Below are 27,882 nucleotides of genomic sequence, written 5' to 3'. Positions count from 1 at the left end.
CAGTGGAGTAGAAAGGTGCTCAGAGCTGGGGAAGCAGCTAGAGGCGGCTGGGGAACACTTTCAGCAGATTTTCTTTAAATGTTGGAGCAATGTCCGTTTGGAGAAGAGGCCAAGCCTGTGGAGAGGACTAAAAGGGGACTAGTCAGCCCAAACCTGCTGGAGGAAACTAGCTCAGCCCAGTTATATGTGCCCTGGCCACCCCACCCCCCGCCCCACGTCCACAGCTACCCTCTCCTAGAGGATGTGGAACAACCCTGTCTCCATAGGTTTCACTCCATTACCCTCATCTCCTGCACCACATGGTGGCCACCCCATGCCTTCTTTCCTACGTTCTCTCTTGTCCACAGCAGCCAGAAAGAACTTCATTTTTAAAAATAATTTTATTTGTTTTTGTCTGTGCTGGGTCTTCGTAGCTGCATGGGCTTCCTGTAGTTGCATTTTGCCAGCTTCTCAATAAGGTGGCTTCTCTTGTTGTAGAGCACAGGCTCAGTAGTCATGGCTCATGGGCTTAGTTGTCTCGCGGTATGTGGGATCTTCCTGGACCGAGGATCAAACCTGTATCCCCTGCACTGGCAGGCAGATTCTTTACCACTGAGCCACCAGAGAAGTCCCCCACGGGGAGCTTTAAAATAGCAGATCATGTCACCCATTCCGAAAAATCCTCCAATTGTTTTTGGGTTTTGTTTGTTTGTTTGTGTTTTAGGCTTGCACTGCTCGTGGGATCTTAGTTCCCTGACCAGGAATTGAACCTGGGCCCCAGCAGTGAAAGTACTACGTCCTAACCACTGGACAACCAGGGAATTCCCTAAAAACCTCCAATTGTTTTCATCACATTTGGAATGAAATTTGAACGTCTTCCTGCCCTGTGGCTCTGATAACCTGACCTGTCCTTACTCTCTGCTGGCACTAGCCCACAGCTGGGCCTGTGTTGGCCCAGAGCATCTCAGAAGTTTTTCTCCAACAGCCTGTAGCTATCCTCAACCAGGCTCGTTCCTCTAACTTTGTCTAGTTGGCTTCAGGGCAGCATTTGCTCCCTGCAGTTCTGCAGAGCAATGTCCCAGGCTCTCAGGGCCCAGTGACCAGCATCTCTCCCAGAACAGGTCCTGTTCCTCTTCCCCCTCTACTACTGGTCCATCTACAAGAAGCTCCTGAGCCTTGGTGGCTCGGCCTGGGAGGCATCTCACAGGCTGCTTGCCGTTGCATCACCTTCATTAGGGCTGTTTTTGATCCTTCATTAAATTAAATTCCAGGAAGCAGTGCTAATGAAGGCCCTAACGAGTCGCGGGAGAAGCTTCTAGCCCCAGCCTTTGGATAGCACTGACAGGGAAGGCAAGGCAACAAGGTGAGCAGAGGAGTGGCTCCTGGGGATAAGGCTGATTAACATTTCCCAGGCCCTCTTAAGGATCCTGGGTTTCTCAGGGGAGGTGACCTTTAGAGGCTGCATAGGTGGCAGACACGGGCAAGTTGGACAAGAGCTCTTCAAGGATATGGAGGGGGTCTCAACTCAGTCCTGGACCCAGAGCCTTGAGGGCTCCCTGGATCCCCTGGACAGTTCTCCCCGAGTCATATCAGCAGCACCCTGTGAATGCCAAGATAAGTCAGATTTTCAGGGCCAGACATGAGTCACTGGCTTGGAGATGCTGGGATCTGCTGCAGGTTCATATACAGTCCTGCCTCAGCATCTCTTAGGCACTTGGGAACTCCCTGCTTGCACTTCACCTCACTGATGCCTCGTGGCTGCCCTCTCTCACACTACAGACCCTCTTGCTCTGGCCAGGCTGGCCTTTCGGTTCCAGGAACACCCAGGCCCTTCCTGCCCTGCCCCAATGTCTTTGCTGTCGCTCCTGCCTGTCTATCACCCTCTTTTTTAGCTTGTCACATGCTTGGTCCCTTCTCATCATTCAGAGTTCCCCTCCTTGGGAACAAATCACTGTTCCTCATACATACACTTCCCAGTGGCTCTCGTGTCCCCTGCTGAGTTCCTCTGAAACCCTGGAGTTCATTTCTCTGTTGACATGTTTGGTGTGTGCTCCTAAAGGGCAGACTTCCAGCTGCCTCCTTCACCATTAGGTTCTTAGCACACAGTCGTTGAATGAATGACTCCTCCTCTGAGAGCCTCCTGCCCCTGGATCAGGTGGAATCCCCTAGCCTATCAAGCAACTTTTTGGCATGGAGTGCTGGGGGCCTGAGTTCTCCAGGCACCAAAGCCAGTTGAAGGAGGGGGACCCTGGACCCCAAGGCCTACCAGGCTTGGGATTGTTTCTCTGGGGGGAGGGAAGAGAAGCCTGGGAATGGAGGTTTGGAAGAAAGGGGCAGAGAGGACGAGGTGGCTGACTCCAAGCTCAGAAGTGCTCCTGGGCTCAGAAGCAGGAAAGAGGAAGTGCTGGGGGTGTACCAGGAGGTGGAGCCTGGCCAAGGGCTGCAGGGAGGGAACCAGCCCGGGCCACTGAGATCTACAGGCAGAAGTCGCTGAGACTCTGTATCTGTAAAGCTGCGATTTAATGGTACAGAGTCTTGCTGGCGACTCCCTGCCATCTGTGAGCCATGGAGGTGGGGTGGCCAGAATCCTGAACTCGGCATCCCTATGGGGTTCTGCCTGTTCCTGGACTCTGGGCTGGAGGCAGACACGCCTACCACGAAACTGCCTTTGGGGAAGTACTGGCAGCTTCCCCTTCCTGGAGCCCGTGGGCTGGTGTGTCACAGCCCACTAAGGGGGTCTCCATTCCTCACCCTGTTCAGCCTGGTACATGACAGGAACTCAGGACAGAAGAGCTGCTCTGTGGCCTGTGGTGAGCCCCAAGGCTGTCTTAGCTCTCCAAGGGAGCCAGTAGCTGGCCCTTCATTCCAGCTGGGGCGCTATCCTCATCTCTGCTGAATGTCATTTCACTGACCCTTACAGTCTAGTTCAGGGGGTGCTGGAGCAACGTGCAGTGCAGAGAGACAAGTTCTGGCTCCTCTGGTGCCCAGGAGGCCCCAGCTGGGCAACCATCCTCTGCCCCCAGAACAGTGTCTCATGAAAGGATAAAAGAACTGGGTTCCCAAGTGTGAAGGAAGCAGCATGCCTGTATGGCCCTCACTGGATGACCATGGATGGGTCCCGACCCCTTCTGGGTCTCAGTGACCTCAGCTGCAAAGCCAGATGTTTCTCTAGCTCTGACCCTCGATTTTCTCCCTACCTCTTTCTGAACCCCCCCTTCCCAGTCCCTGTTCCCTCTTCCTTCAGTGATCTCCCTCTAACACTGCCCACACCACCTCCACCAAGAAAGCTTCCCAACCTTCCTAGGTACCTTGAATTTCTCCCCTCTCTCCACAAACAGCTATGGCATATTTTTTTTATAGCAAGAGCAGGATTAATTGTTAACACTTCTCCCTGCTCCAGGGTGGGGGAACCCCTGGAAAGGGTGAATTAAAGTTTATGTGATTCATTCATTTTATTTAACAAAGATTTACCTACCAGCCCCAAGGATTAAGCTGTAAGGGGTCTGGAATCAGAGATCTGAATGAGGGGAGAGACTCACCACCAGGCATGGTAGGATCTGTGGGGGAGGGGAAGCCCCAGGACAATAGGAGTCAGAGATGCCCAGTTTACAGCCAGGGAATGAAAGATAGGGAGGAGGGAAATGGAGGAAGGGATAAAGGAGTACATGCAAGAGGGTGTGGAGAGCAAGGCAAGTCAGATGGCTGGAGTGCTAGGGTGTCACAGGTGGAGGGAGATGATGTGGGCCTTGGTGGTGGACAGCCCCTACAGGGCCTGGCAGAAATTACTATTATAGCAAGTCACCCATACTGAGGGCGTTCCATGTACCATGCACATTCTGAACATTTCCCTACATTTCCTCCCTTAGCCCTGATCTCTGCCAGTACAATGGGTAGCTATGACTGTTAGGTCCATTTTACTGATAAAAAGACTTGAGACCCAAGGAGTTTCTGGTACTTGTCCAGAGTCATACGCCGCCAGCCAGTTTGCAGACCGCTGCTCGGAGGGTCCTTGCTGTCAGCCACCACTGTTGGGCTTCTGCCCCTGCATGGTCCAAAGCAATGTGCATGGGGTTTATCCTCAGGGTACTGGGGAGCCACAGAAGGTTTGTGTGCAAGACGGTGATGTGGCTTCTTTGAGCAGGGTTCCCTTGACTGCCATGTGGAGGAAACTGGAGAGCCAGGGAGAAAGCTGGAGGCCTAGAATAAAGGACAATGGGGCCATATTTGAGTGGGAGTTAAGGAGGAAAGGAAGGGAAGAAACTGACAGGATGTAGGGATGCAGAGGAAGGATCATGGCTCTGGCTGGTCACAAGGCCACAAGGTGGAAAGCCCAGGAATAGGGATTATTGGGGGTACTCGAAATGACTGGGCTTCAGAGCAGTGGTGAACATGGGGCTGGTGATTCAGGGAGACGCTGGGCTGGAGATGGTGCTGTGGGGTTCTGAGCCCCAGGAGTGGTATGTGACAGGAGGAGCAAAGGGAGGCTTCTTTCCAGTAGCCCTGGGACCCTCATGGAGACGGGGAGGGAGCAGCCAGGAGCACTGGATGCAGGGGTCGCTGGACTCTAGGAAGAACACTTGAAAGGAGGGACTAACTGGTACAAATACCACAGGAACTGGCTTGGGGCGAGGGGGCCATGCCTCCCAGTGGCCCTGTCCTGCCTGGCCTCCATTGATTGGGGTCTGTGTCTGCCCACCTCTGGTGAGCCTGGCCTCCCAGGGGCTGACAGGTTCTCCTGTTGCCTGGCAACTGCAAGAGCTGTTGGCTGTTGCTAGGAGCAGGCTGGGGAGGCCTGAGGAGGGAGGATCAGCTCTCCAGTGAGGGGCGGGGCTGTTGGGGGAAGAGGCCCGCCTTGGAGCTGGGTTTGTAGCCTTTGTGGACAGGCTGTGTTCTCGACTGTGTGTACCCATGTTTACAACGTGTTCTGTGGATTTGAAGCATTTTGGAGGTTGAGCCTATGTATGGATGTATAGAGCGTATCTCAGAACGTCTGTGTCCCTGGGTGGGTATTGTGTGTTTTCAACAGGTTTGCTGCATGCTTGTAGCAGGGCCTGCCTGAGCTTTGATTCCAGGCAGGAGAGAGTCCTGGGGGAACCATTTGAGGATTTACAGGCCAATGCTTTCTCAACAGGAGAGCCATTCAAATAGGGACACACAGACATTCCAGGGAGAACGGACAGCTTGAAAACTGGTAGCGGAAACAAGATGTGTGTCAAGGTGGTAAGGAGGGAGTCTGTGCTAAACAGGGGACTGCGGGTGGCCAAGCATTGCTGGCCAGCTCACTTCCTGGCTTCGTGGACTTTCCTTGTCTTTGGACTGGGCCCTCCCCAGCTCAAGACACACAGGACACCTTCCTGGGTAACCCTTGGCAGACTTTTTAACGGTCCAATAGAGGTCAGGGCTGTGGGCTTCTTATGGAGAAGAGAGTCAGAAAGACTGAAATGTCCCGCTAGAAATGCTGCTGCCTGCCCCTCCTCCCCCAACACCTTTGTCCAGCCATGGGGTTGCAGCCACTGTCCAGTGATGACAGGCCATAAGATCATGGCCACTTATGTTTCCAGAAGTCTGGTGGCACCTTTTTCTCTTTCTCTTCCTTGTTCATGGTTGCTGGGTCCCAGGTTGGAGCCCAGAATGGCTCCCTGATGAATGGCTCCCTCCTAGAAGATCAGAGAAAGATAACTCTTGGATGGTTAGAGAAGTTACCCCCAACTGAGGGAGACAGCCTGGGCAAAGGCATTGAGGTGGCAATAGAATTTTTTCTTTTTTAACTTCAAAAGACAGAGGGGGGTCAAAACCGCTTTAAGACGAAGAAAGCAGTCCGGAGAGCCTCCGGGATTCTGTGGATCCCGAGACAAGTTTATTGGGTTCATTAACTTTAAGACACGCCTTCTCTGCTCCGCTCGCCCAACTCAGAGGACTGGTTCCTGCTCGGCCCCTGAGGTGCACCGGATCCCGGTCCTCAGGCTACGAGATCTGCCCGCCCCCGCCGTCGAGCAACGGGGCTCCAGGCGCTCCGCACCCAATCGGAGCCCGGGCCCGCCTGCAGCCCGCCCTCCGCCCAGTCCTTCTGGGCTAGGCTCAACCCCTGCAGCTCTCCCTCGGCGTGGCTCCGCCTCCAGCCCGGGCCGAGCTTGGGCTGAGCCTAACTTCGCCTTCGTTCCGCCCTCAAGCCAATCAGCGGCCCCAGATCTCCTATGGCCCCGCCTCCGGCCCTGCCCCGGCCCAGTCCCAGGCTTGACTCGCTCCGGCCCCGCCCCCGGCCCGCCCTGCCGTCGGTGCGCGGCGGCCTGGAAGGCACCGCCCGCAGACGCTCGGAACTGCCGACTCGGGAGCTACCCGTTGAGGGCCGGCGGCGTGAGCGGAGTGGGGTCGGGCGGGGCCGAGCCGGGCCGGGGCCTTGTGGGGGCCGGGCAGCGGCCGGGCCGGCGGACGGCGGGATGGGCTGCACCGTGAGCGCCGAGGACAAGGCGGCGGCCGAGCGCTCCAAGATGATCGACAAAAACCTGCGGGAAGACGGCGAGAAGGCGGCGCGGGAGGTGAAGTTGCTGCTCTTGGGTGAGGCCGCGCCCTGCTCTGGGACCCCTCGATTCCCCGCCCAAATCCCCAGCTTTGACCTGCGGACTAGGGCTTCGAACACCCAGACTCAGCCTGGATCCCCACACCTGGACTTGAACCCCCTAGACCCGCCCGGCAAGGACATAACAAAAAAAAAATGGATCAAAACTCTGGGTTGGCCGAGACTTCTGATCCGTAGCCCATAGGTCCCATCTTCAACTCATCCCAGAGCCCAAACCCCCAAGTACAGCCACCAGGGCCCCAACACCCGCTGCCCAGAGCTCTGCTTGACCACCCACTCTTACTGTCCAACCTGACAGACCCTTAGAGCCCCCTGCCTGTCTTTCCATACTTCCCTAGACTTTACCCAACCCCCTACCATCCCACTCGGCCCCCACCTTCAGGCACCACCTGTTCCCTCACTTCTCCCCTTATTCCTATTGGGCCTGAGTATCTCCAGGGCCCCTCCCAGGCCCCCACTCCCTCCCTCCTTCCCATTCTGTGCCCCATCGCTACTCTGGACCCTGTATCCTCCACCTGTGCACCTTGATCCCAAGGGACTTCTCAGGTGGATTTTTGGTTTGCACCTCTGAAGTGGAATGACTGCTTAGGAGATCACCTTCCAGTCAGAGCCCCCAAACCCTTAGAGACCCCTGCTCCTGGCATCTGGCCCACCAGCTCCCTCTTTGCATGCATCTCTCAAACCCTCTGATCCCCTGCTCTTAATTTCTCTCCCACACTAGCCTTCTCCAGATTTCCCCACCCGCCTCCTGCACCAGGTGGGCTGGACTGAAAGGACTGGCTCCAGACCCCCTAAGGGCTCCACTGGTCATGTTGGGGGAGGGGACCAGGCCTCAAGCTGCCCGGGGAGTTCTGCTGGCTATCCTTTTCCCAGTTTCTAAGCCCTGTCTGGGCCAGTGAGGCGGGGATCTGGGGTTAGGAGGGAGTGTGGAGGAGTTTGGGTTGCGTCGGCTCCAAGGCCAGGAAAGATGGTGGCTGCTTGAGGGGTGGGGGGAAGTGGAAGTGGTGAGACAGCCGACATATTGCTGCCCCCGGCGGGCGGGCGGGCCAAGGAGAGCCGCTGACGGGTGCTGGGCTTCCCGCACCCTTTCTGGGCCCAAAGGCCTAGGATGTGGCTTCTGAGAGTGGGTGGGCCTATCGGACCTTGAGGCCCTGCAAGGGGGGAGTGGTGGACCAGCTGGTTGAGTAGTGGGGGGCCTGCTAGGGGGTGGGCATCTGAGGTGGACTTGTGCAGAGGCTGGGGGCCTGGTAGTTGCCCCAGTCCAGCCTCTCTTTGGGAGCAGGTGTGGTGCGCCCAGTGGCAGCCTGATTGGGGGTGGGGTGGAGTTCAAACCTAGTAGGGAAGGAGGCCTTCGCGGCAGTGTTGGGGGCTGGACTATGGATGTGGGGGGTGTGGCCCCTCAGCCCCAGAGCTGCTCTGGGGTCCCCAGGCTGCGAAAAGTGGGGCTTTTCATGCTGAGCGTGTGGCCGAGGGGACAGCGTGTCTTCCATCCTCGGCCCATCTGTTGACTGTCCCTGGGGGCCTGGCCTCAGGGGCACAGCCCCGGAGGTTTCAAAATGGCATCCGCTGCCGCTGCGGGGAGGAAGAGAAGGGGCGGGAAGGGGCGGCGGCCCAGCCTCCTGGGCTGTTTTGCGTTGGGCGCTTGCCTCTTCCTGTCTCTGCTGCGAGTGCGGCAGCGGCAGCGAGTGGGTGTCGACGCGGCGGAATGCCCATCGATGCTGCCCGCTGGGCCTGGGAAGGGTGCTTCGGGTACTGCTGCCTCCCAGTGCCCAGCCAGGGGGTCACTAGCCAGCCCCTTCCCAGGCCAATCACAGTTACGATGGTGCCCGAAGAGATGTGGGGCTGGGGCACACAGGGCCCCTGGCCTGGTTCTCTGTGCTGACTCCATCCCACCAGTCTTGGAGCCCGGCTCAGGTTGTGGGTCTGGCGACCCCTCTCATACTAAGCTGGCAGCAACCAGGGGTACAGGTTACCCTAGAAATGCTCGAAACTTTGTAGGATGGGGAGTCCGTCTCAGCATCCTGTCCTTCTGGCCTTTGCTTCCACTGTAAAATGGGCTTCCTGAGTTTGGGCCAGAGGAGTGCCATGCCCAGGATGGGGAGTCGGGGCTAAGACCCTGCAGAGGACGCACTCACTGTAAGGGGCTGGGAGACCAAACTTTGCCTGAAATTGAGGACTCAGTCTGTCCGGACTGCCTGGAGAAGGGTCCCGGCTGGCTGTCCTTTGCCTGTCCAGTTACAGGGAAGGTGATGGGAGCCCAGCTGAGGCAGCTTCAGAGAGCTGGGCGCCTGTCCCACGTAGCGGAAAGACTCTGTCCAGGCAACGGGACTCGGGCTGGGCAGTTGCCAGCCTTCCCTCCCAGCCCAACCACGCCTGCTGCCCCACCCGCATACTGGCTCCTTCCCGTCCTGGGGAGCTCTGCCAGCCGGCGGGCATAGTCACTGTCCATCGCCGGGGCAAAGGCAGATGTGGTACACAGCGGGGAGAGGGTGTTCCCTGGCAGCTGGGTTGGGGGAGCAGGGCTGCTGATACCGGCTCTACTTCAGAGATACCCCCACCCCCACCCAGTTCAGCTTGATTGACCAGCTATCCCCTGGTAGAATCTGGGGCCTCGGCGTGGGCACTTTGGGTAAAGTAAGCCAGAGTGTGTGTTTAGGGGTGACTCTGATTTGTTTGAGCTTTTGTGGGCAGTCTACAGAGAAAGGAGAGATGGCTCCAGGAAGGCTTCATGGTATAAATACAACAGTTTCCTCTTGCCCCTGGGACTTGGCATCTGTTCCCTTCACTTGATGTACTTTCCCCCCATTTCACTCCTACTTGATTGTTCTTCAAGACTCTGCCCAGGGATCACCTCCCAGGATCCTTCCTGACCCCCTTCTTGAAGGCTGGTAAAGCACCTCCTCTAACCCCCCACCCCCATGCCGCCCCATTAGAGCGTGGTATTTGTCTGTGTCCAACTGCCCTCCCCCACGACTGGAGCAGGACTGTGTCCTGTTCATTTGTGAGCCTTCTATGCCAAGCATGGAGCCTGGGAACTATTGTCTGTTGAATGAAAGAAGCGCTACTGGTGTGAACTTGATCTTGGACATGGGTAGATGGAGGAGTAAGATAGCGATCAGTGAGCCATTGCCTGCCATATCATGGGCAGGTGGCAAGGACTATGTAAGGCCAATGACCAGGACTCAAGGGGAGACTGAGGGAAAAACTCTTCAGGCTGTTTCCTTATGGTCTCATCACGCTCTGCTGGCATCTCAGTGCATGCTCAGTCACTCAGTCATGTCCGACTCTTTGCAGGTCCATGGGCTGCGGGCCACCAGTTGCCTCTGTCCATGGAATTCTCTAAGCAAGAATACCATTTCCTTCTGCAGGGGATCTTCCCCACCCAAGGATCCAACTCAGGTCTCTGGCATCCGAGGCAGATCCTTTGCCAGATCCTTTGCCGACTGAGCCAGGCTGCAGAGACAGTCCTTGTCCACTCCTTGCAGATCACATAGTAGGGACTCTAGCTGTTCATGTGGGAAAACCGGCTTTGCATTCTTCCTTTTAGCTCAGGCTGTTTGGAGACTGTTGCAGGCCTGCTCTCTCTGCTGCTGCAGTAGAGCCTGTCTAGCTCTTAGGGCTGGAGCTGCCCCACAGCCATGGGGCTCAGACCAGAACAGTACTGTGGGAGTTCTTGGCCTGGCCAGTGCGGAAACTGGACATTGAGGGGCTCAGTGAGATTTATCAAATGAAAGGAAGGGAGTTTTGTGACGTTAGTCCTTTCTGTCTCTCACAAGGGGCCTGGCACACTGTAGGTGCCTATTAAGTGTGTGTGGAAAGAATGAAACTATTTGCACACATCCCTGAACAGGGATATGTAATTCTTAAGCTGTTGCCTGGGGCTTGGTGTAGCAGGAGTTAGTGGGAAGGGCTAGCCTGGGATCCTGGCTGGCTGGATAATGGGTAGAGTCTAGTGATGCGGGTGAATTTTGGGGGTGGGGGGAGTAGTCCTTCCTGGGAAGGGGTCCTCTGAGTTGGCTTAAAAATTAGCAGTATTTGCCAGGGCCAGGCACTGGGGGCAGAGGGACCAACTCAGCAAGGGTTCTGAAGTAGGAAGGCCTGGCCTGGAGGGGAGGAGGGCTCACTCTCCTGAGGGGATCACACAAACCTAGGTTCAGATCCCTGCTCCACCTAGTGCACCGGCTGAGAACCCCAGCTACAGGTGAAATCCTGGTAGATGCTCTGCTCTCCATCCACAATCTGGGATGGGGTGCCTGCCTGCAGCCATACGTGTTGTGGGGATGGTACACCAAGACCTGTGGGTGTGAGAACAGGAGAGGGACCACCCCCCCTGCTGACTCCTGCAGAGCTGAGAGTTTGATGGGGAGGAATCTCCCCAGCTCGGAGCCTGCCTAGCCTTAGTATGGAGGCCCTGGGAACCCTGACCCTTGCCCTTGGGCCGCTGCTCTCACCAAGTGAGAGGTTGAGACTTGTAGATATTTGGTGGCATCTGGAGTGACCCACTGCCCTGGGGACCTTGCGCCCAATCTCCGGGGGCTGAGCTACCTTCCCGGGGGGGCTTAGGGTTGGGGGTGTGGCAGGGCCCTGGGGTACCAAGTGGGCTGGTACCCAGGCCGGCCTCCAGCTTCCCTGTTCGCCCCACCACCTTCTATCCCTGCTATCCCGCCGTCCGGCTGGAGCTCATTAGCACTTGAATGGGGGGCGGGGCAGCTTGAGCCTGTGAGTCTCTTCTTCCCACCCCTCCCCCAGGCGAGGCCAGGCTTTGTCTACGGGAGTCAGTAGCTTCACTGCTGGGGTTCCCAAGCTAGGGAGTGAGTAGGGAGTCTAAACAGTTTCTGAGTCCCCCTCTGCCTTCCCAGTCCCCCTGGGCTCAGCCCCTGCCTGTGACCCCAGTGTTGGTGCAGCCAAGGAAAGCAGTTGTCCCTCTAGGATAGGAGTGAAGCTGGGTCCTTCAGGGGCTACCCCTGAGCTGGGAGACTACGTGAATCGGGGCAGTTTTGCAAAGGAAGTGACCCTGGAGCTCAGCTGAAGACATCCCAGGAGGGGTGGGGGTTGGAGCACCCCAAGACAGAGAGCAGAGCAGGTGGTGGGGACAGAGGGAATGCCTGCCCCTGTGGCTGGAGGTGGAAGTGAGGCCAGCTGGGGAGCTCAGGCTTCCATGCCAGGCCCTGAGGCAGCGTTGAGCCACCCACTGTGCTTGAGTTGGAGCCTGTGCTGCCAGATGGGGACTGGCACAGTCAAGGGCCTCTTTGGGTTGGCCCTGGGCTGGCCTGAGCTGCAGGGTCATTGGCTAGCATCATAGATATCCTAAGCCTGCTAACAGCAACCCAGCAAGTGACCGCAGGTAGTGCTGGGGGTGGGACCTGATGGGATCCCAGAGAGGTCCCCAGGCTCCAGCAGTGCAGGGCTGGCACTTGCAGCAGCTTGGACCACAGGCGGGGGCACACAGGTCCTGTACACCCTGTCCTTGATCTCCGTCCCTGGCTGTCTCTCTGTCTCCATCTCTAAAAGCCACCCATTCTTTAGGCAGGAACAGGATGGAGGAAGCTTTGTCCACTTAAGCTCTTAGCATCTGAGGGACCAAGGACTTGGCCTCCCACATCCCCAGCAGAGGATGAGACAGTCCAGCCCAGAGCCTGAGTGCTGTCTCCAAGGCAGGACCCAGGCCAGCTTCTAATCTCATCTTCCCACTATCTCGGGGGCAGGAGTCCTAACCTAAAAGGTCAGTGAGGAAAGGGGTTAATGGGTTCTGGCAGGCCACCACTGATGTGCCCTGCCTCAGAAGGCCCTGGGAGGGCAAAGGACTAGGCCCCTCTGATGATGGCCCTAGTACCTGATACTCTCAGACAGCTTCTCCGTCAGCCACAGGTGCAGGGTGGGGCTCCTCTGCCCAGCCCCACCCAGCCTCTCTCCCCTGAGCTCTTGATCTTACTAAACCCCAAACACTCCACCCTCACCCTTAGGCTGCACCTTGGGGCTCTGATCATCTTGGTGGCTGGGGGAATAGTGTCCCTGGAATAGCAGCCACACGTTCTCTAACCTGGGCTGGCCCTTCAGTGTTGGCCTCCTGCATACACTTCCAAGGCTTGGCAGTAAATGCCAGGCCCGTTTGCGCCAAAGCCTAAAGGTGGGATCATACAAGGTTTGTGCTGAGAAGGGTGTCCTTGTGGCTCAGAGAATCCTGGGGTGCCAAGGCTGCTACAGCCTCAGAATCTCCGGTTTGGTGGAGGCAGGGGCAGTGAGGGGGGCGTGTATTGATGGCAGCAGGTACCGTGTCCCAGGGTTGGAGGAGGGGTGGTGAAGTCTGCACGGCAGGGCTGGGCCACTCGGGGAAGTGGTGTCCACACCAGAGGAAAAGGAGGAAGAAGCTGGAGGAGGAGGAGCCCAAAAGAGGAAGAGGCCAGAGAGCCGCTCACACTGTGCACTGGGGTGGGGAGTGTGAGGCAGGTCAATGCAGGGGACTTTAGAAGTTGAGCCCCACCTGTGCGGGGCCCCCGTGGGCTGCCCCTACTGGTAGTCCCCGGGTTGGAGTCAATCCAGACAGTTCTGTCCCTTGTCCTGCCCCAGTGGCCACTGGGCCCAGGATCTCAGAGTAGGTGGCGCCTCTGAGAAGGATTCCAGGCCCCTCCTTTGACCACAGGAAGTGGTGGCTGGGAGAGGGACGCCGGCGGGGTGGGGTGGGGGGGCAGCAGGAAAGCAGAGGGCTGCTCCCATGTTCCCAAGCAGCCATTGCCCTCCAAAGCCGGAAGGCCGGCTGCAGGCCCAGATGAATGCCCGGAAATGGAGCAGGAGCCCTGGGATTAGCTCACTCTGGGTTTCCCCTGCCTGGAGGTAGACAGAAAGGCCCTTGATCCAGCCTAAGGATTTCCCCCACGCCACTACCCACTGGGCCTGGGTAGTGGGTGCCTTCACTGGGCCTCAGTTTCCCCTCTGGTGATAATAGTAGCTGCCTTGGATTGAGCTGTGACCATTGCATAGGGCCGGTCTCTTCGTGTTTAACCCTGTGGAGCTGGGACTGACATACCCATTTCACTGATGCAGAAACTGAGGGTCAGGAACATCATGTGACTTACCCAGTAAGTGGAGACACCAAAGGACAACCCAGGTGGTGACTCTGAGCACCTGTCCCCAACTGTTGTCACCCCACAGGAGTCTGTGCCCAGTTGGCAAGCATTGCTCAGTCAGGGTGACAGGCAGATGCTTTGGGTGTACTCGTGTCCTGCATATGCCTGAGGGCCTCGATTCTTCTTTTAGGGAACTCTAAGGGGACCATCTATTCTAGAGAGTGGGACCCAAGACTGTGCGTGAATCTTTTTCCTGCTTAAAGCCAGAAATCTGCTGTGTGGCCATGGGGTGACCTCGTCCTAACAGAGGTGCCCCCATTTTTGCTTCCCACTTCCCCTCCTAGCCTGTTTCCCCTCATAGGAACACTCAGGCATCTTAGTGTTTTGCTTTTCCCCTAACATGTTTGTGCCTCCCACAACCCCTTGGCTTAAGAGGACTAAGTCCCAGCCTGAGGCAGCTTGGAGGCTGTCAGGGTGCGGTGTGGGGGGCCCTGAGCCTGGTCTGGAGACTGGGGCTTGTCCAGATGAGGAGAAGGGAAGAGTGGTCCTGCTGAGGGTCCCCACTAAGAGCACAGGCTGCGGTGGGCTCCTGTATGGCGACTCGTGTGTCTGTGGTGTGGGCTGGCCACAGCATGGGAAGATCACAGCTGGTCCTCATCCTTCTTGGCCTCCGAAATCCAAAGTTCAGTTGCCTTGCCTTCCCCGTGGAGTTCCCAGGGTTCTGCTCTGGCTTGTCGGGCCAGGCCCTAGGGAACTGCGGAGTCTAAAGGACCTAGGAGAGAGCAAGAACAGAAGCGGCAGAAGCATCAAGGCCAAACACAAAGCTGAACAAACGTGGTACCCTCATGGCCAGTCCAGACTCTAGGTCCCAGAGTTTCCTTTCCCCCACCTTCCTCACTGTGTGACCTGAGGCTGGCCGCCCCTCTCTGTGCCCAGTGCTGGGGCCCGTGACGTCACGCTTCTCAAGCCTGGATCGTGGCTTGTGGGCACACAGACAAACTGCCCACTTGGGCTGGACCCTGGGTGGAGTTTGGGGTGGGTGTGAAGACCCAAAGGAGGCTGTTCAAGGCGGGCGTTGCGCCTGGCACACTCCGTTGAGGAGTACATTTCGCAGATGGGGACATGAGGCCCAGACATGGACATCTCACCCTGGGTCTACCACAGTGATTCAGACTCTTTGAAAAGAGCAAGGCGATTTCCTCCAGTGAAGAAGCATCAGGAAGAGGGCTGTGCCAAATGGCCTGGCTCCGTGTACCACCTGGGCCCCGTCTAGCACTGCCTGGCAGTGGAGGGTGAGACCCGGATGCAGCCTCAGTGGCCAATGAGGAGCAGGTCTCAGGGCCTCCTCTCCTCCAACATGGCCTTCCTTACCCAGTGCCTCAGTTTCCCTTTCTACGGTAGGCAGGGCCCCACTGCAGGAGACACAGCCCTGCCCTGGAAATCCCTCTCCGTGCCTGGGAGAATCCGAGGCCTGTTTCCTTTGCACTGAAGAGCAAAGACTTGGCCAGGCCCTGGTCCTTAGTGCTGCCTTGATGGGCGTCAGGAAGCTGCTGGAGGCTTCCCAAGCGGCAGAGACTGGAGGGAGGGAGGTTCCGGCTTTGCTGGGGCACCTGGAGGAAGGCGAGGTCACACATGTGGGTGGGGGTGTCACACGGGGTCCGTCCAAGACCCTCCCCCCACCCCCATGCCAGCCCCCTGCAGAGCCTCCTTGGAGGGAGTGAAGCTCAGCACCTGGAGGAAGGAAGAGACGCCAGGGGCGGGGCTTGGAGGGCCTTTGTCTGGCGGGGCCCTCCGCCGTCCCCATTGTTCCCTTGTGTGCCGAGTCTCTGCTGGCCGAGGGCTTCCCAGGCTCGGGAGGGGGCCGTGGGTGAGGCACCTCCCCCAGCTGCCCCTCGCTGCCGCCGCCGCTTTCCAGAAACAAACGCTCCTCTGCGCCACCCAACCCCCACCTCCTCCACTGGGTCCCTGGCCGCCGGGCTCCCCCTGGTGGTGGCCGGCCGGGGACCCTAAGGCTGCAGGGGCGGAGCGGGGAGGGGCGGGGCGGCAGCAGGGGGTGCCCAGAAACGGCGGGCTGGGCTGGAGTGTGGAGACGTGGCACCTTCCTGAGATGACAGTGGGAGGTGGTGCCAGGGCCGCCTTTGGGGTGGGCTTCCCAGGGTGCATCCCGACCTTCCCCCAGCGGCCCACCAGGGTAGGCCAGTGATGGGGGCGGGGAGCTGTGTTGGGAGGGCCGCAGTGGGGGGCGGGCCCCGGCTGTGGGTTTGAGCTGGGCTGCTCCCCACGTCTACCCTGTGGTCCGAGCCACGGCTGCTTCTGAGAATCTCTGCCTTCAGGCCTGCCACGTCAGCTGGCAGCTTTCCCCGGCCCCACATGTTCCTGGGGAGCCCACCAGCTCGAGAGCGTCCGCAGGGAGACCTGCTCCCCAGCCTTCAGGATGCAGAGAGCGCCAGGGAGCGGTGTCTGCAGTGCGACGTGCTGGGCGGGAAGGAGTACCCTGCCCGGGTAGGAGTGCTAGGTTGTGTGGAGGGGAAGTGACGAACTGAGAGCAGAAAGCCAGCAAAGGAGTGCGTGGCTCTGTCTCCAGTCCCAGGTTACACAAGACCCAGCAGGGAACCACCACCACTGCTGAGTCAGCCTCCCAAACCCCTGGTCACTGCCCTGGGCTGTGCTTTTGTTTGAAAGCATCAGAAACGCCTTCAAAATGAGATGGCCGAGGCAGGCTCCTCTGCAGCCTGTGGTTGCAGTGACCTATGCAGCGTGGTCACTGTGGGTTGCAGGAAATGAGAGGTTTGGGGAACTCTGCCCTCTTCTGAAGGGTAAAAGAAAACAGCCATAATAACTTTGATCTCAACACTCGCCGTGTGCCGGGCACTCACCTGTCTCCTAGGATGAGATAATGGTGGTATCCTGTTGCACAGATGAGGTGCCAGAGCCAGGGCAGGATCAGGCAGCCGTTTTTGGAGATCTTGGGGAGGATCGAGGTGGGCCCCAGGGCTGTGGTAGGTCTGGACCTCCCTCTGGGAGAGGAGCTGAAAACGTGACATGGGCTGGCTGGCCTCTCAAGGCTTTGCGGCTCCTGCAGAAGGGAAAGTGGGGCCAGAGAGGAAAGAGGCAAGTCAGGGCCTCCTAGCAGGACAAAGCCACGTCTGGGAGGTAGAGGCTTCAACATAGACTACAACAGAAACTCGATGCAGGGGTTTGGGATCAGCATCATGCCGTTGGACTGGGGGCCCTGTCTTGCCCCCAGAGGCCCTGCTGGCCTCCTCGTTCAGGCAGGTGGAGCTGTTCTTCCCCTCCCCACCCCGCGGCCCCCGTCTATTCCCTCCTCCGTTGGGGCCCAGGGCTCCCAGAGTGGAAGCAGATGTTCCAGTGCAGAGCAGCCGCTGTCGCCCTGCACATCTCGGCAATTACCGCCTGCCCGCTGGGGGCCCCGCAGCTGCGCCCTGGGGCAAGGGCTGCAGAGGCTTCTTCCTTGGTGGTGGGAAGAGGTATGGCCCAGTGGGAACACTGAGGGCACCGCAGGGATCCTCTGTAGGTCCCTCTGGTCCCACTCAGCTGGAGAAAGGAGTGCCTGGTGGGCCCGCCGTGAGTACGAGACTCCTGCTGCCTTCTTCTGGCTGAATCCCCCACCCCCCACCCCAGCACCTCTGCAGCAATCCGGATAGAGCTAGTGATGCCCCCTTCTCTGAAGGCAAGGTGCAGGGCTGGATGGGCAGAACTGGGTGCCTGGGATCAGCAAGGTACAAGCAAACTCCGGGACAAGTGCCAGCCTATCTAATAGGGAAGCGTCATCAGGCACCAGTGGAAACGGAACTCCTAGGACACCTCGCTTGTGGGCTGCCTGAGAACCAGGGTGTCCAACTGGGTAGAGCCCATGGCTCCACCCAACTCTGCCCCCAACCCCCATGATCCACTGTAGCTCCTCCTGGGCCACGCCTGTGATTCTGTCCTGGTGTTCTCCCCTGCTCTCTGCTTGGCTGCCAGCACCACATCCTTGTCCTGCCACTTAACTCCTTCCCTCTGAGTCACAGCTGTGAGAAAGACAAAGGGACTGCTCTGAGTCCAAGGATGGGGGCTCTGTGACTTTGTCCAGCTGTCCCTTGCTGGGGGCAAAGAATATGTCCTATTCTTCGAAGGGAGAAGAAGCGAGACTGAAGCTCAAGGGGGACAGGGAAAGGGCACTCAAGGTCTGCCCGGTCTCCTGCTGCTAGGAAAATCAGATGCAAAGCAAGTTTGTGCTCGCGTCCTTATCTCTGGGCAGGGTCACGGAGTGGTCCACGCCTTTTACCAAGAAAGTAATCACAGGACTAGACAAGGAGACTGATGCCTCAGGTGCACAGTGGTCCCCAAATCACCCCCACCTGAGGTCCCCTGTTCCCCCGAGGGCTGCCCACTCTGAGTCTCGGATCACCTGAGGACAGCGTGATCGATGTGACCCATCACTTCGTGCCCTCAGCCTCCGCTCCTACACTGGGCCCCCAGTCCTGGCTGGGACTCCAGGCTCCTGGGTCCTTGCCCCAGGCTGTCCACCCTCCCTCCTGCTCTCTGGGAGCAAGTAACTAGTTGGGAAGGACAACCAGGTGTCACCTGGCTCTCATTCGTGGTCACCCAGTCCAGCGCTGTCCCCCCTGCCCCGTGGATGTTCTGGGCCTTGGGGGAAGAGCCTCCGTGATTCGGCATTACCACTGGGCCTTCCCAGGGCCTCTCCCCTTGGGCCCACTCCACAGGTGGGGAGTGTCAAGTGAGGGGTCCTGTCCTGGCTGCTCACCTGCCAGCCCTATGGAGAGGAATGCTGCCCCCGACCACAGCCCATGCCCAGGGGAAATACACTAGGCCTGGGGCCTCCATTGTCCAGGGGTCGGACCAGTAGAGGGCCTCACACCCCAGCCTGCCCAGAGCCTGCCTATTTGTGCTGCTCCCCCCGCAGCGCTCCCCGATCCTGGGAAGCAGGCCTGGGACTGTCAGAGAAGCCCAGTGATTCCGGGCGGCATTTGTGAATCCTCCTCACGGAGGCTCCTGGCTTGTGGCCGCAAGCCACACCTCAGTTTCTCTTGGTCAGTGTGGATCTGGGGTGGGAGGTAGGATGGATGCAGGTGGGCAAAGACCCGGAGTTGGCAAGCAGGGTCTAATGCTGCTGGAGGGCAGTGTGGAGACTCAGACCTGAAGCTCCCTGGGCACATGGGACAGTGCTGGGAGGCAAGGTGGGCCACGTGCAGAGGGGCTGTAACCATGACAGCTGTGTCTCTCAGTTCCCCCCCCCCACCACCTTTTTTTAAAAAATGTTTCGGCCATGTCCCACAGCATATGGAACCTTAGTTCCCCGACCAGGGCTCAAACCCATGCCCCCTGCATTGGAAGCGTGGAGTTTTAAACCACTGGACCGCCAGGGAAATCCTTCAGTTTCCTCATTTGTGAGGTGGAGATGAGGGTAAAGCTGACTTACGCCCGGGGCTTGCTGTGAGACCACCTAGCGAACGGGATAGTCTTAGAATAGCGATTGACATGTAGGGGGCACGATTCACCGCTGTGCTGAGATCATCATGGCTGACATTCATGCTGCTCATGGCAGTTTGTGTGTTAGCCCCTCCATCCTCTGAATTTCTTAACCATCCCTGAGGGATATACGGGGGCCGAGAGTTCCCAAGGGTGACTTCCCCCACAGACCCCACCACCCACCCTGCTGAGCTGGTCAGAGGGACAGACCCGCCACAGTGATCAGGAGGGTTGGGACATGTGTAGCTGGGACACTGGGCAGGTATGCCCGGCAGAGAGAACTCCCTGGGCAAAGAACTGGAGTTGGCAAGAGGTAGTGCCTGACAGTGCTGGGGCAGAGCAGAGGGTGCAGTCTGGGCAAAGGCTGGGAGAAAGCTGGGCCCAGCTGAGGTGTGCTCGGCAAAAGGGAAGCGGTAAGGCCCTGTTCGCACACCTAGCCAGGAGAGAAGTGGCCTTCCTGGTCTCACACTTCCCTGCACACACTCCCTGGGGAATGCAGGTTTCTGGGCTGCACCCCCTGAGATCTGGCTTTGTGTCTGGGATGGAGCCTGGGAAGCTGTTTGTTTAAAAAAAACAAACCCAAGACATTGTCCTGCAAGATCTGAGCCACATTTTGAGTAGGGCTGGGCAGGTCAGGCCTCATCATCCTACATACCTCTTTGCTCTTCTGAATCCTGGCTACATGGTCTTGGGCCAAGACTTTTCTGAGCCTCAGTGTCCGCATCTGTAAAATGGGAGAAATAGTACCTGTTTTGTGGGGCTGCTCTGACAGTCACCAGAGAGAGTGGCAGCAAATTCCTCAGCACTGGTCGAAGAAAAGTACAGGATAGGGCTTTGCCAGGCTGGAAAAGAAGCATCATGAGTCAGTACATGTGTGTATGTGACACTGCTGTCCCCCAGGTCCTGGTGTCTTACCTGCTTAGAGTAGACCTCGGCCCAGCAAGCAGGGTGCTGGGCCTTGGCTGGAAGGCAGGGGTATGATGCCATGCCCGGATCCAGGCCCCATGGCAGCTGCGGCTCACAGTGTAGGGAGGAGAGTAAGCAGGGCTCCTCTGCCAGCTATGACCCAGTGCCACGTTGGGAAGCACTAGCCGCGGAGTGGCAAGTCTGCGTGTGCGAGAACGACAGGGTGACTGCTGAGCCTCAGGTCTCCAGCCAAAGCCCCTGGACTCAGCCAGGGCAGTGGGGAGCCATGTTGAGCAACAGACCTTGTGGGAAGCCAGGGCCTGCAGTGGGTCCCCCATGGGACTAGGCTGCCTTCACCCCCATGGCCCTGCCAGCTGCACCCCTGGTAGCTCTGCTGCCCGCCAGGCCTGACTGCTTCCGTCTGCAACTGATGGAAAGGATGGGTCCTGCCTCCCTGGCCACATGGCCGGGCCACTAGTTGCTGGCCTGTGTCCCCCCTGGGCCTGTTCCCTGACCCACTGTGCCCTTTGTTCCAGGTGCTGGGGAGTCAGGGAAGAGCACCATTGTCAAGCAGATGAAGTAAGTGCTGTGTGCGGGGAGATGGCCGGCAAACCTTGGTTTCCCCTCTTCTTCCTCCGGGTCTGTACTGCCCCCAGGGATGGGCCCAGCACTTTGCCAGAGGCCACGTTCATCCTCTGCTCCCCAGTGGTTCAGAGGCAGTCTCCTCCTGTCTGAAGTAGCTACTGCAGGCCCCCGTAGCTCCAGACGCCCATATGGGGGTCCCTGTGCCCCGTACACCCTAACCCCGGCCCCCTGGCTGCCAGGATCATCCACGAGGATGGCTACTCGGAGGAGGAGTGCCGACAGTACCGGGCGGTCGTCTACAGCAACACCATCCAGTCCATCATGGCCATTGTCAAAGCCATGGGCAATCTGCAGATTGACTTTGCCGACCCCTCCCGCGCGGTATGTGGACTCCCCAACCCCTGCCTGCCTCCCATAACACTTCAGGGCAAGCCTTGTGCCGGGGGAGCTGAGAACACCCCAGTCTGGGCCCCATTCCGAAGGCCTCCTCCCTGCCTCTGACCGGTGGGGTGGCCGTGTGCTCCTGCAACGCGCTGACCGCTCACCCCTGTGCCCAGGACGACGCCAGGCAGCTGTTTGCACTGTCGTGCACGGCTGAGGAGCAGGGCGTGCTGCCTGAGGATCTGTCCGGCGTCATCCGGAGACTCTGGGCTGACCACGGGGTGCAGGCCTGCTTTGGCCGCTCGCGGGAGTACCAGCTCAACGACTCTGCTGCCTAGTGAGTACTCACTCCACGGGGCCGGGCTGGCGGTGGAGTAGGGGGAGACTTGGACTACAGCCTGAGCCAGAGGGCCTGAGCACCCTCAGAAAGATAGGACGAATCTCTGCGCTGTCAGCCAGGGTCTTGGTGGTTTGGGGTTTGGCCTGGAAGAAGGATGTGGGGGGACATCCACGGGCTCTGGATGGGCCCCCAGATAGGCTGTGGGCCCTGTACTCTCACCTCCCGCCTCCTACTTCTGCCTAAGCCAGTCCCTCTGTCTGAGCAGCTTTCCCATTCTCACTGCACTTCCCATCCTGAGCCCACCCAGAGAGGGGCTGTTGGACCTCCCCAAAGCTGGGTGGGAGGCCGGTCTTGCCTGGCCATGATTTCTGAGCCTTGCCCTAGTCACGTGGACAGCCTCCCACCCTCCCTGCAGTGGCCTGAATGCCCTTGTGAGAGCACGCCCCCCATAGGAGCTGCGGAGTCACATCCACACATGGTGGGGTGGAGGGGCTGGGGGGGTTTAGTCCCAGAAGTCAAAAGCTCTCAGTGCCAGCAGAGCTTTGGGGTCTTGCCTGCAGGGACGGATGGCTCCTATCAACCCCTGTCATCTCAGGGCGTGCGATACTCAAGGAGGACCTGGTTATGACCACCCTCCGGCCCCTTCCCACTCTTGTATCATCCGTGTCCTTCATTCCCCAGACATTAAGCACCCACTGCGTGCCCAGCGCTGTTCTGGGTGTGGGGATTCAGCGGTAAACGTGGGCCCTGCCCTCCCAGGCAGGTTTATGCTACAATGAAATCACCCAGGGGTGGGGAGCAGATTGGAACACTCCAGGGTCCAGGGGTCCTCCAGCCCCTCCTCGCAGCAATCCTACAAGGCTGCCGTAGGGCACTGGGTCCATGGGGTGAGCCCCCTGGTAGCAGACAAGGGAAGAACTGGTGTGGAATTCACCATGAGGCTGGAGGCTCTCCGTAGGGCGCGGGGTAGAGTTTGCAGGTCACAGCACATGCGTCACAGTTCCCCATAGCCCTTCCTGTTTTTCTTTTCGGTCTCTGCGTCTCTGAAGTCATTTCCCTCTGGCCTAGCTGCCGGTGGGGGAGCCAAGAGCTGGCCCCAGCAGCCCTGTCCCGAGAGCAAGACATCGGTCCTGGGCAGTGACTGGGAGGCCTGGACCCGAACCCTGAGGGCACAGCAAGGATATTGAGGCAGGCAGCTGAGCTAGTCTCAGGGCTAGGCCAGGGCGGCATTAATACTAATTAAGAGAGCTGGTAGTGGGGAGCCCCTGGGACCCCTGCCAAGCAAGTGGTTATGCCCTTCCCCTGAGGAGCCCATATTTTACTGGGCGCTGGGCAGAGAGCCCACTGGGCCTGGCAGGCCTCAACCTGTCCAGCCCCGAGTCAGGGGACATGCCAGGCTGCTCTGCGGCGGGTGCCGTAATTGTGCCGATTAGCATCCTGCCTCCCTCACCAAAGGACTAATTTGCCCCCTCCCACCACCATCTCCTGCAACTCCACCACCCTGGATCCTATGTGCGGCAGGCCTGCCTCCAACCTGGGTGCTAGGGCTTGGCTGGCTGGCCTCAGAGTTGCCCCTCGGCTGAGTGGTGAATGCAGTGTAGGCAAGGGTTAAGAGTCAGGGACCTGTGTAAAATAGAGAGCCAATGGGAATTTGCTGTAAGACCCCAGGAAACTCAAACCTGGGGGCTCGGTAACAACCTAGAGGGGTGGATGGGGAGGGAGGTGGGAGGGATGTTAAGTGGGAGGGGACACGGGTAAACCTATGGTTGATTCATGTTGATGTTTGGTAGAAACCAACATGATACTATAAAGCCGCTGCTGCTGCTGCTGCTAAGTCACTTCAGTCGTGTCCGACTCTGTGCGACCCCATAGACGGCAGCCCACCAGGCTCCCCCGTCCCTGGGATTTTCCAGGCAAGAGTACTGGAGTTGGGTGCTATTGCCTTCTCCGTACTATAAAGCTATTATCCTTCAGTTAAAAATAAATAAAGAAGAGTCAGAAGCTATGCCTGAGAAATAAAGGGACGGAAGGGCAAGGAGCCAGTTGGCCTCCACTGACGCCCCCCGCCCCCATACCCCTTTGCAGCTACCTGAACGACCTGGAGCGCATCGCCCAGAGCGACTACATCCCTACGCAGCAGGACGTGCTGCGGACTCGAGTGAAGACCACGGGCATCGTGGAGACACACTTCACCTTCAAAGATCTACACTTCAAGTGAGCAGGCTTGTGGGCTAGGGAACAGGGTCAGGAGCAGCCAGCCTTGGGGGTGACGGGGAGAGATCCTCACATCGGGGTCTGCTGAGGGCTGTGCTGGGAAAGAGGGTTCATCTGGGATCCCCCAGCCCCACACTGAGTTCCTTAAGGCTGTGTGGTGGCCAGCAGCTCACAGCCTCTGCTGACCCTACCCCATGTGGCAGCCACCTGCCCTGCTGACGAGCCTCAGTCACTCTGCGGGGCCAGAACCAGGGCGAAAGTGGGCCAGTGTGGGTGATACCATGGAGCCAGCTGCCTTACCCTGAGCAGGCCTCTGTCCTCAGTCGGTCAATCTGTGAAATGGGGCAGGGAGCTTCTCCCAGAACTCCCTTTTCTGGAGCTAAGGCGCTGTGTCCGCAGGATGTTTGACGTGGGCGGTCAGCGGTCTGAGCGAAAGAAGTGGATCCACTGTTTTGAGGGCGTCACAGCCATCATCTTCTGTGTAGCTTTGAGCGCCTATGACCTGGTGCTAGCCGAGGATGAGGAGATGGTGAGAGGCCCAGAGACCACGGGGAAGGGAGGGCAGGGGTGAGGGGTCCGGGTGGCTGGTGCTGAAAGCACTGTCCTGCCCCCAGAACCGCATGCACGAGAGCATGAAGCTGTTTGACAGTATCTGCAACAACAAGTGGTTCACGGACACGTCCATCATCCTCTTCCTCAACAAGAAGGACCTGTTCGAGGAGAAGATCATACACAGCCCCCTGACCATCTGCTTCCCTGAGTACACAGGTGTGGGGTCTGGGCCTCTGGGGAGGAGCTGGTGGTGACCAGGTGGCCCACGGGCGCCCCCCACTGGACAGGAGGGTAAACTGTGGGACACTCACACACAGCTGGTGCTTCACAGGCTTACACACTTGTGTCTGTACACCCCAGGGCCCTTTTTAACACACTCGGGCATGTACCCCATACATGTCACTGGGCATCGTCCCTCACACAATCAGGTGCCCCTCTTTGCACACTCATGTGCCTGTGCACTATCACTGTTGTCACACATCCAGGCTTATTGGTTCAGACGCACAGAACCCTCTCTGGACTTGTGGGGTGGGCCCGCCTGCCGCACACGTAGCAGGAGTCCTCACCATTTTGCCTACCCCGCCAGGGGCCAACAAGTACGACGAGGCAGCCAGCTACATCCAGAGCAAGTTCGAGGACCTGAACAAGCGCAAGGACACCAAGGAGATCTACACGCACTTCACGTGCGCCACCGACACCAAGAACGTGCAGTTCGTGTTCGACGCCGTCACCGACGTCATCATCAAGAACAACCTGAAGGACTGCGGCCTCTTCTGAGGGCGGCGGGGCCTGGCAGGATGGTGAGCCGGGGGGCGGCCGGGAGGGCCAGGGAGGGCCGCTGAGCCCGGCCAGGGGCCAGGGAGGGCCAGGGCGGCCAGCCGGGGGTGGCAAGCTCGGACCCCGGGAGAGACCAGGGCGCGGGGCATGGGGGGCGCAGGGGCCACTGAGGACGGGGCACAGGGAGGCCCAGCGGTCCAGACAGTAGAAGCACCGGGCTGTGTCCTGGGACAGAACTGGAGGGCTGTCCCCATTTTCCTTGGCGAAAACTCACTTTCCCACCCACAAGGCCACCGGCCTGGCCTGAAGGATCGAGATGACAGAAGGGGCCCAGCCGCCCTCCACTCAGCACGACCAGCTCCGTGCTCACCCCTGCCATCTTTCCCTCGGACCCAGCTGAGGGTCCGGGGCTGAGGCTGGCCTCACCAGCCCTGGGAGCGGTGGGTGGGGAGGGCTCTCCCAGAGCTCCAGTCTCCCCTCCCATTCATTCTTGAACAGGGGTTACAGTGTGTGTGTAACCCAGCAACACACACCGGCCACCATGTCCCTGGTAACAAGTGGGTGGGGAAACTGGAGAAGGGTCATCGTCTAGGGAGGCGGGCAGAGAGACCCACACTGGCTACCTCCCTCCCGACCCACGCCCTGACTGTCCCCCACCTCCAGGGCCACCGCCGACTCTGCTACCCCAGCCCCTGAGGAAGATGGGGGCAAGAGGACCACGCTCCCCGCCTGTCCCCTGGCCGCTTTTCCCCTTCTCTCCTCTGTTCTTGGCTCCCCGCAGTCCCACCCTCCGCTCCAGAGACTTGGGGGAGGGGCTGCCACAGGCCTCCTGTTTGGAGCCTGCCCTTGCCCCAGGTGCAGGGAGTGCCCATAGCCCCTCCTGGCCTCCATTCTGGTTTTAACCATTGTCTTGTTCTATGATGGGGGAGGGGAGCCCATGCTGAGTCTCCCACGGCCTGTGTTTGGAGGGGCACCCACTTCTCCAGCCTGGGACCCCTGGCTTCGCCCAACACCAGCCCCTGACCCAACCAATGTTTACAGGGAGCCTCCTGCCCACCCCCACAACCTGCCCCACCCCCTCCCGCCCCAAGCCACTTGGAGGCCCCAAAGGAAAAAGCACAAGAAGCGTGAGACGCCACCATTCCTGAAGACCACAGTCCACTTGCTCATTCTCGTAGCTTTTTTTTTTATTAAAAAAAAAAAGAAAGTCAAAGGGGGAAAAAAAAAAAGAGAAAACTGCAAACCTAGGAAACTTTTTAGAAAAAACTATTTAAAACTGTCAGATCCTGACCAGCACCCACCCAACCCCTTTCCGGTGATTCCGTGCCTTGAGTGTGTCTACGTGTTTACACCCATCCCTCTGCTGGTTGCCCCCTGTGCGGGTGGCAGCCTGACCCTGCCCTCCACAGAACTGGGTTCCAAGGGCTGTTCCAGACAACTGCCAACATCACTGAGGGCCCCACCCCAGTGGCCCTGGGCCCTGGCTCCATTAACCTAAATGTAGCTCCTTAGCGCTAACCTAGGAACCGCCGCTGCCTGCTGAGGGGCCACGCCCCTCATGCCCTCGCCCCAGGCCCGGGTCCTTCAGCGTTGAACACTTCCTTGCTTTTTTCACATGTTTTATGGAATTGTTCACCTGGTTTGAAATAATAAAACGTAGAAAGAAAAAAAAAAAAAAAGATTCCAAGACCTTCTTGGCATTCTTCTCTCCTGCGGCAGAGACCCAGGCTTAGATGTGCTAAGGTGATGGTGGTCTGGCCCTGGGTCCTCACTGGTGGCAAGGCCCTGGGTACTCAACTCATACTGAGGCCCAGTACCCATCGCTTCAGTTTTCCCACTTGGACTAGTCATCTTAACGTGTTGGGGCCTCTAGGTCTCCCCCTTGACCCCTAGCGCCTCTGCAGTCGTGGGTCTGGAGCAGCCTTCTGGAACAGTGGGGCCGATTTCTTAAGGAGCTCATCTCCTAAGGGGTTCTTCCACACTGGGAGCAGCAGGAGTGTCCAGTGAGTCTCAGAGGCTTTCATGAAGCTATGGGAAGTGCCCGTGCGTTGCTGGAGGAGGGAGCGGCAGATGACGGTGACTGTGACCCACAGTGGCTGTGGGTGAGCCCCGAGAGCCAGGCAGGGTCCCTGGACTTTTTCCTCCCTGGACCACCGCGGAGCCGGGAGACTGCTGAGTCCGTGGGTCGATGAAAGGCCCCCCTCTGCCGGGCGGGGCTCGTAGACGAGCTCTTCCACCTTCGGCCGCCAGAGGGCGCGGCAGTCCGTGCTTGGCCCCGCCGGGCTGGTCACGGAGGCTGACGTCATCGGGTCCTGCGGAGGCCGCGGGCCACAAAGGCAGCTTTGTAGGGTGGCGGCGGGACAAAGCGGCCCGGGCCGGGGTCGGCGCCTCCGAGGCGGGGAGGGCGGGGCGGGTGGGAGGATAGGGCCGGGGACCTGGGACCCCGCCTCCGCACACCTGCCAGTCCCCTCTCGGCCTCCGGGCCCCCGAGTCCTGGCCCCTGAGTCCTGGCAGGCGATGAGAGGCTGTGGCCGCCCCCCTCGGAAGGAGTTGAGCGGCACCCCCCAACCCCTCCCCGGTCCCTCGGGCCTTTCCTGCTACCCCTGTCTCTGAGGGCTAGGGAGCACCAACTGACTAGAACAGAATCCCACGCCCAAGCCTGGATCCCTTGCCTTCAGCAGTCAGCCCTGGACCTCGCTGAACCCCAGATGAGCGGGTGGGGTGCAGTGCGAGTTCCGATGCCCTGATATCCGCCCAGCAGGAAACAGGAGCCAGAGATAGTTCCTTCCTTCCATCCTGAGGGGGAACCCTGCACAGAGGAACCATTCAGGAGCTGGCATTGTCTGCCTGATGAACCCAATGTCTCCCTCCCTGAGTGGGCCATGCAGGATTCTAGCCAGGATCCCCTTGTACCCGGCTTGGCAGTGGGTCTGGGTGGGGTCCTGGCAAGCAGTGCTTCCCTGGGTGCAGGCAGCTAGGCCCCCACCTGCCCTTGGTCCTCCTACCCCTGCTCA

General features: G+C 58.9%; 1 protein-coding gene and 1 non-coding gene across 2 annotated transcripts; one reads left to right on the top strand and one right to left on the bottom strand.

Annotated features, from left to right (window-relative positions):
* Positions 1-728: 728 nt before the first annotated feature.
* On the bottom strand, positions 729-800 carry TRNAE-UUC (transfer RNA glutamic acid (anticodon UUC)). The gene has a single exon. It is a non-coding gene; the product is annotated as a tRNA-Glu (tRNA).
* A 5,482-nt stretch (positions 801-6,282) lies between these two features.
* Positions 6,283-26,547, top strand: GNAI2 (G protein subunit alpha i2). The gene is made up of 9 exons (XM_086367914.1): positions 6,283-6,534; positions 20,556-20,598; positions 20,844-20,985; positions 21,162-21,322; positions 23,411-23,539; positions 23,939-24,068; positions 24,154-24,307; positions 24,678-24,891; positions 25,532-26,547. The coding sequence occupies exons 1-8, from the start codon at positions 6,417-6,419 to the stop codon at positions 24,866-24,868; spliced, it is 1,068 nt and encodes a 355-aa protein (XP_086224040.1). The 5' UTR covers positions 6,283-6,416; the 3' UTR covers positions 24,869-24,891; positions 25,532-26,547.
* The last annotated feature ends 1,335 nt before the right edge of the window (positions 26,548-27,882 follow it).

This window comes from Bos grunniens, chromosome 22 (assembly GCF_055505025.1).
Source record: "Bos grunniens cultivar Pamir isolate PY7600 chromosome 22, Bosgru_T2T1.0, whole genome shotgun sequence".
NCBI lineage: Eukaryota > Metazoa > Chordata > Mammalia > Artiodactyla > Bovidae > Bos > Bos grunniens.
This window is presented reverse-complemented; position numbering and strand designations above follow the sequence as displayed.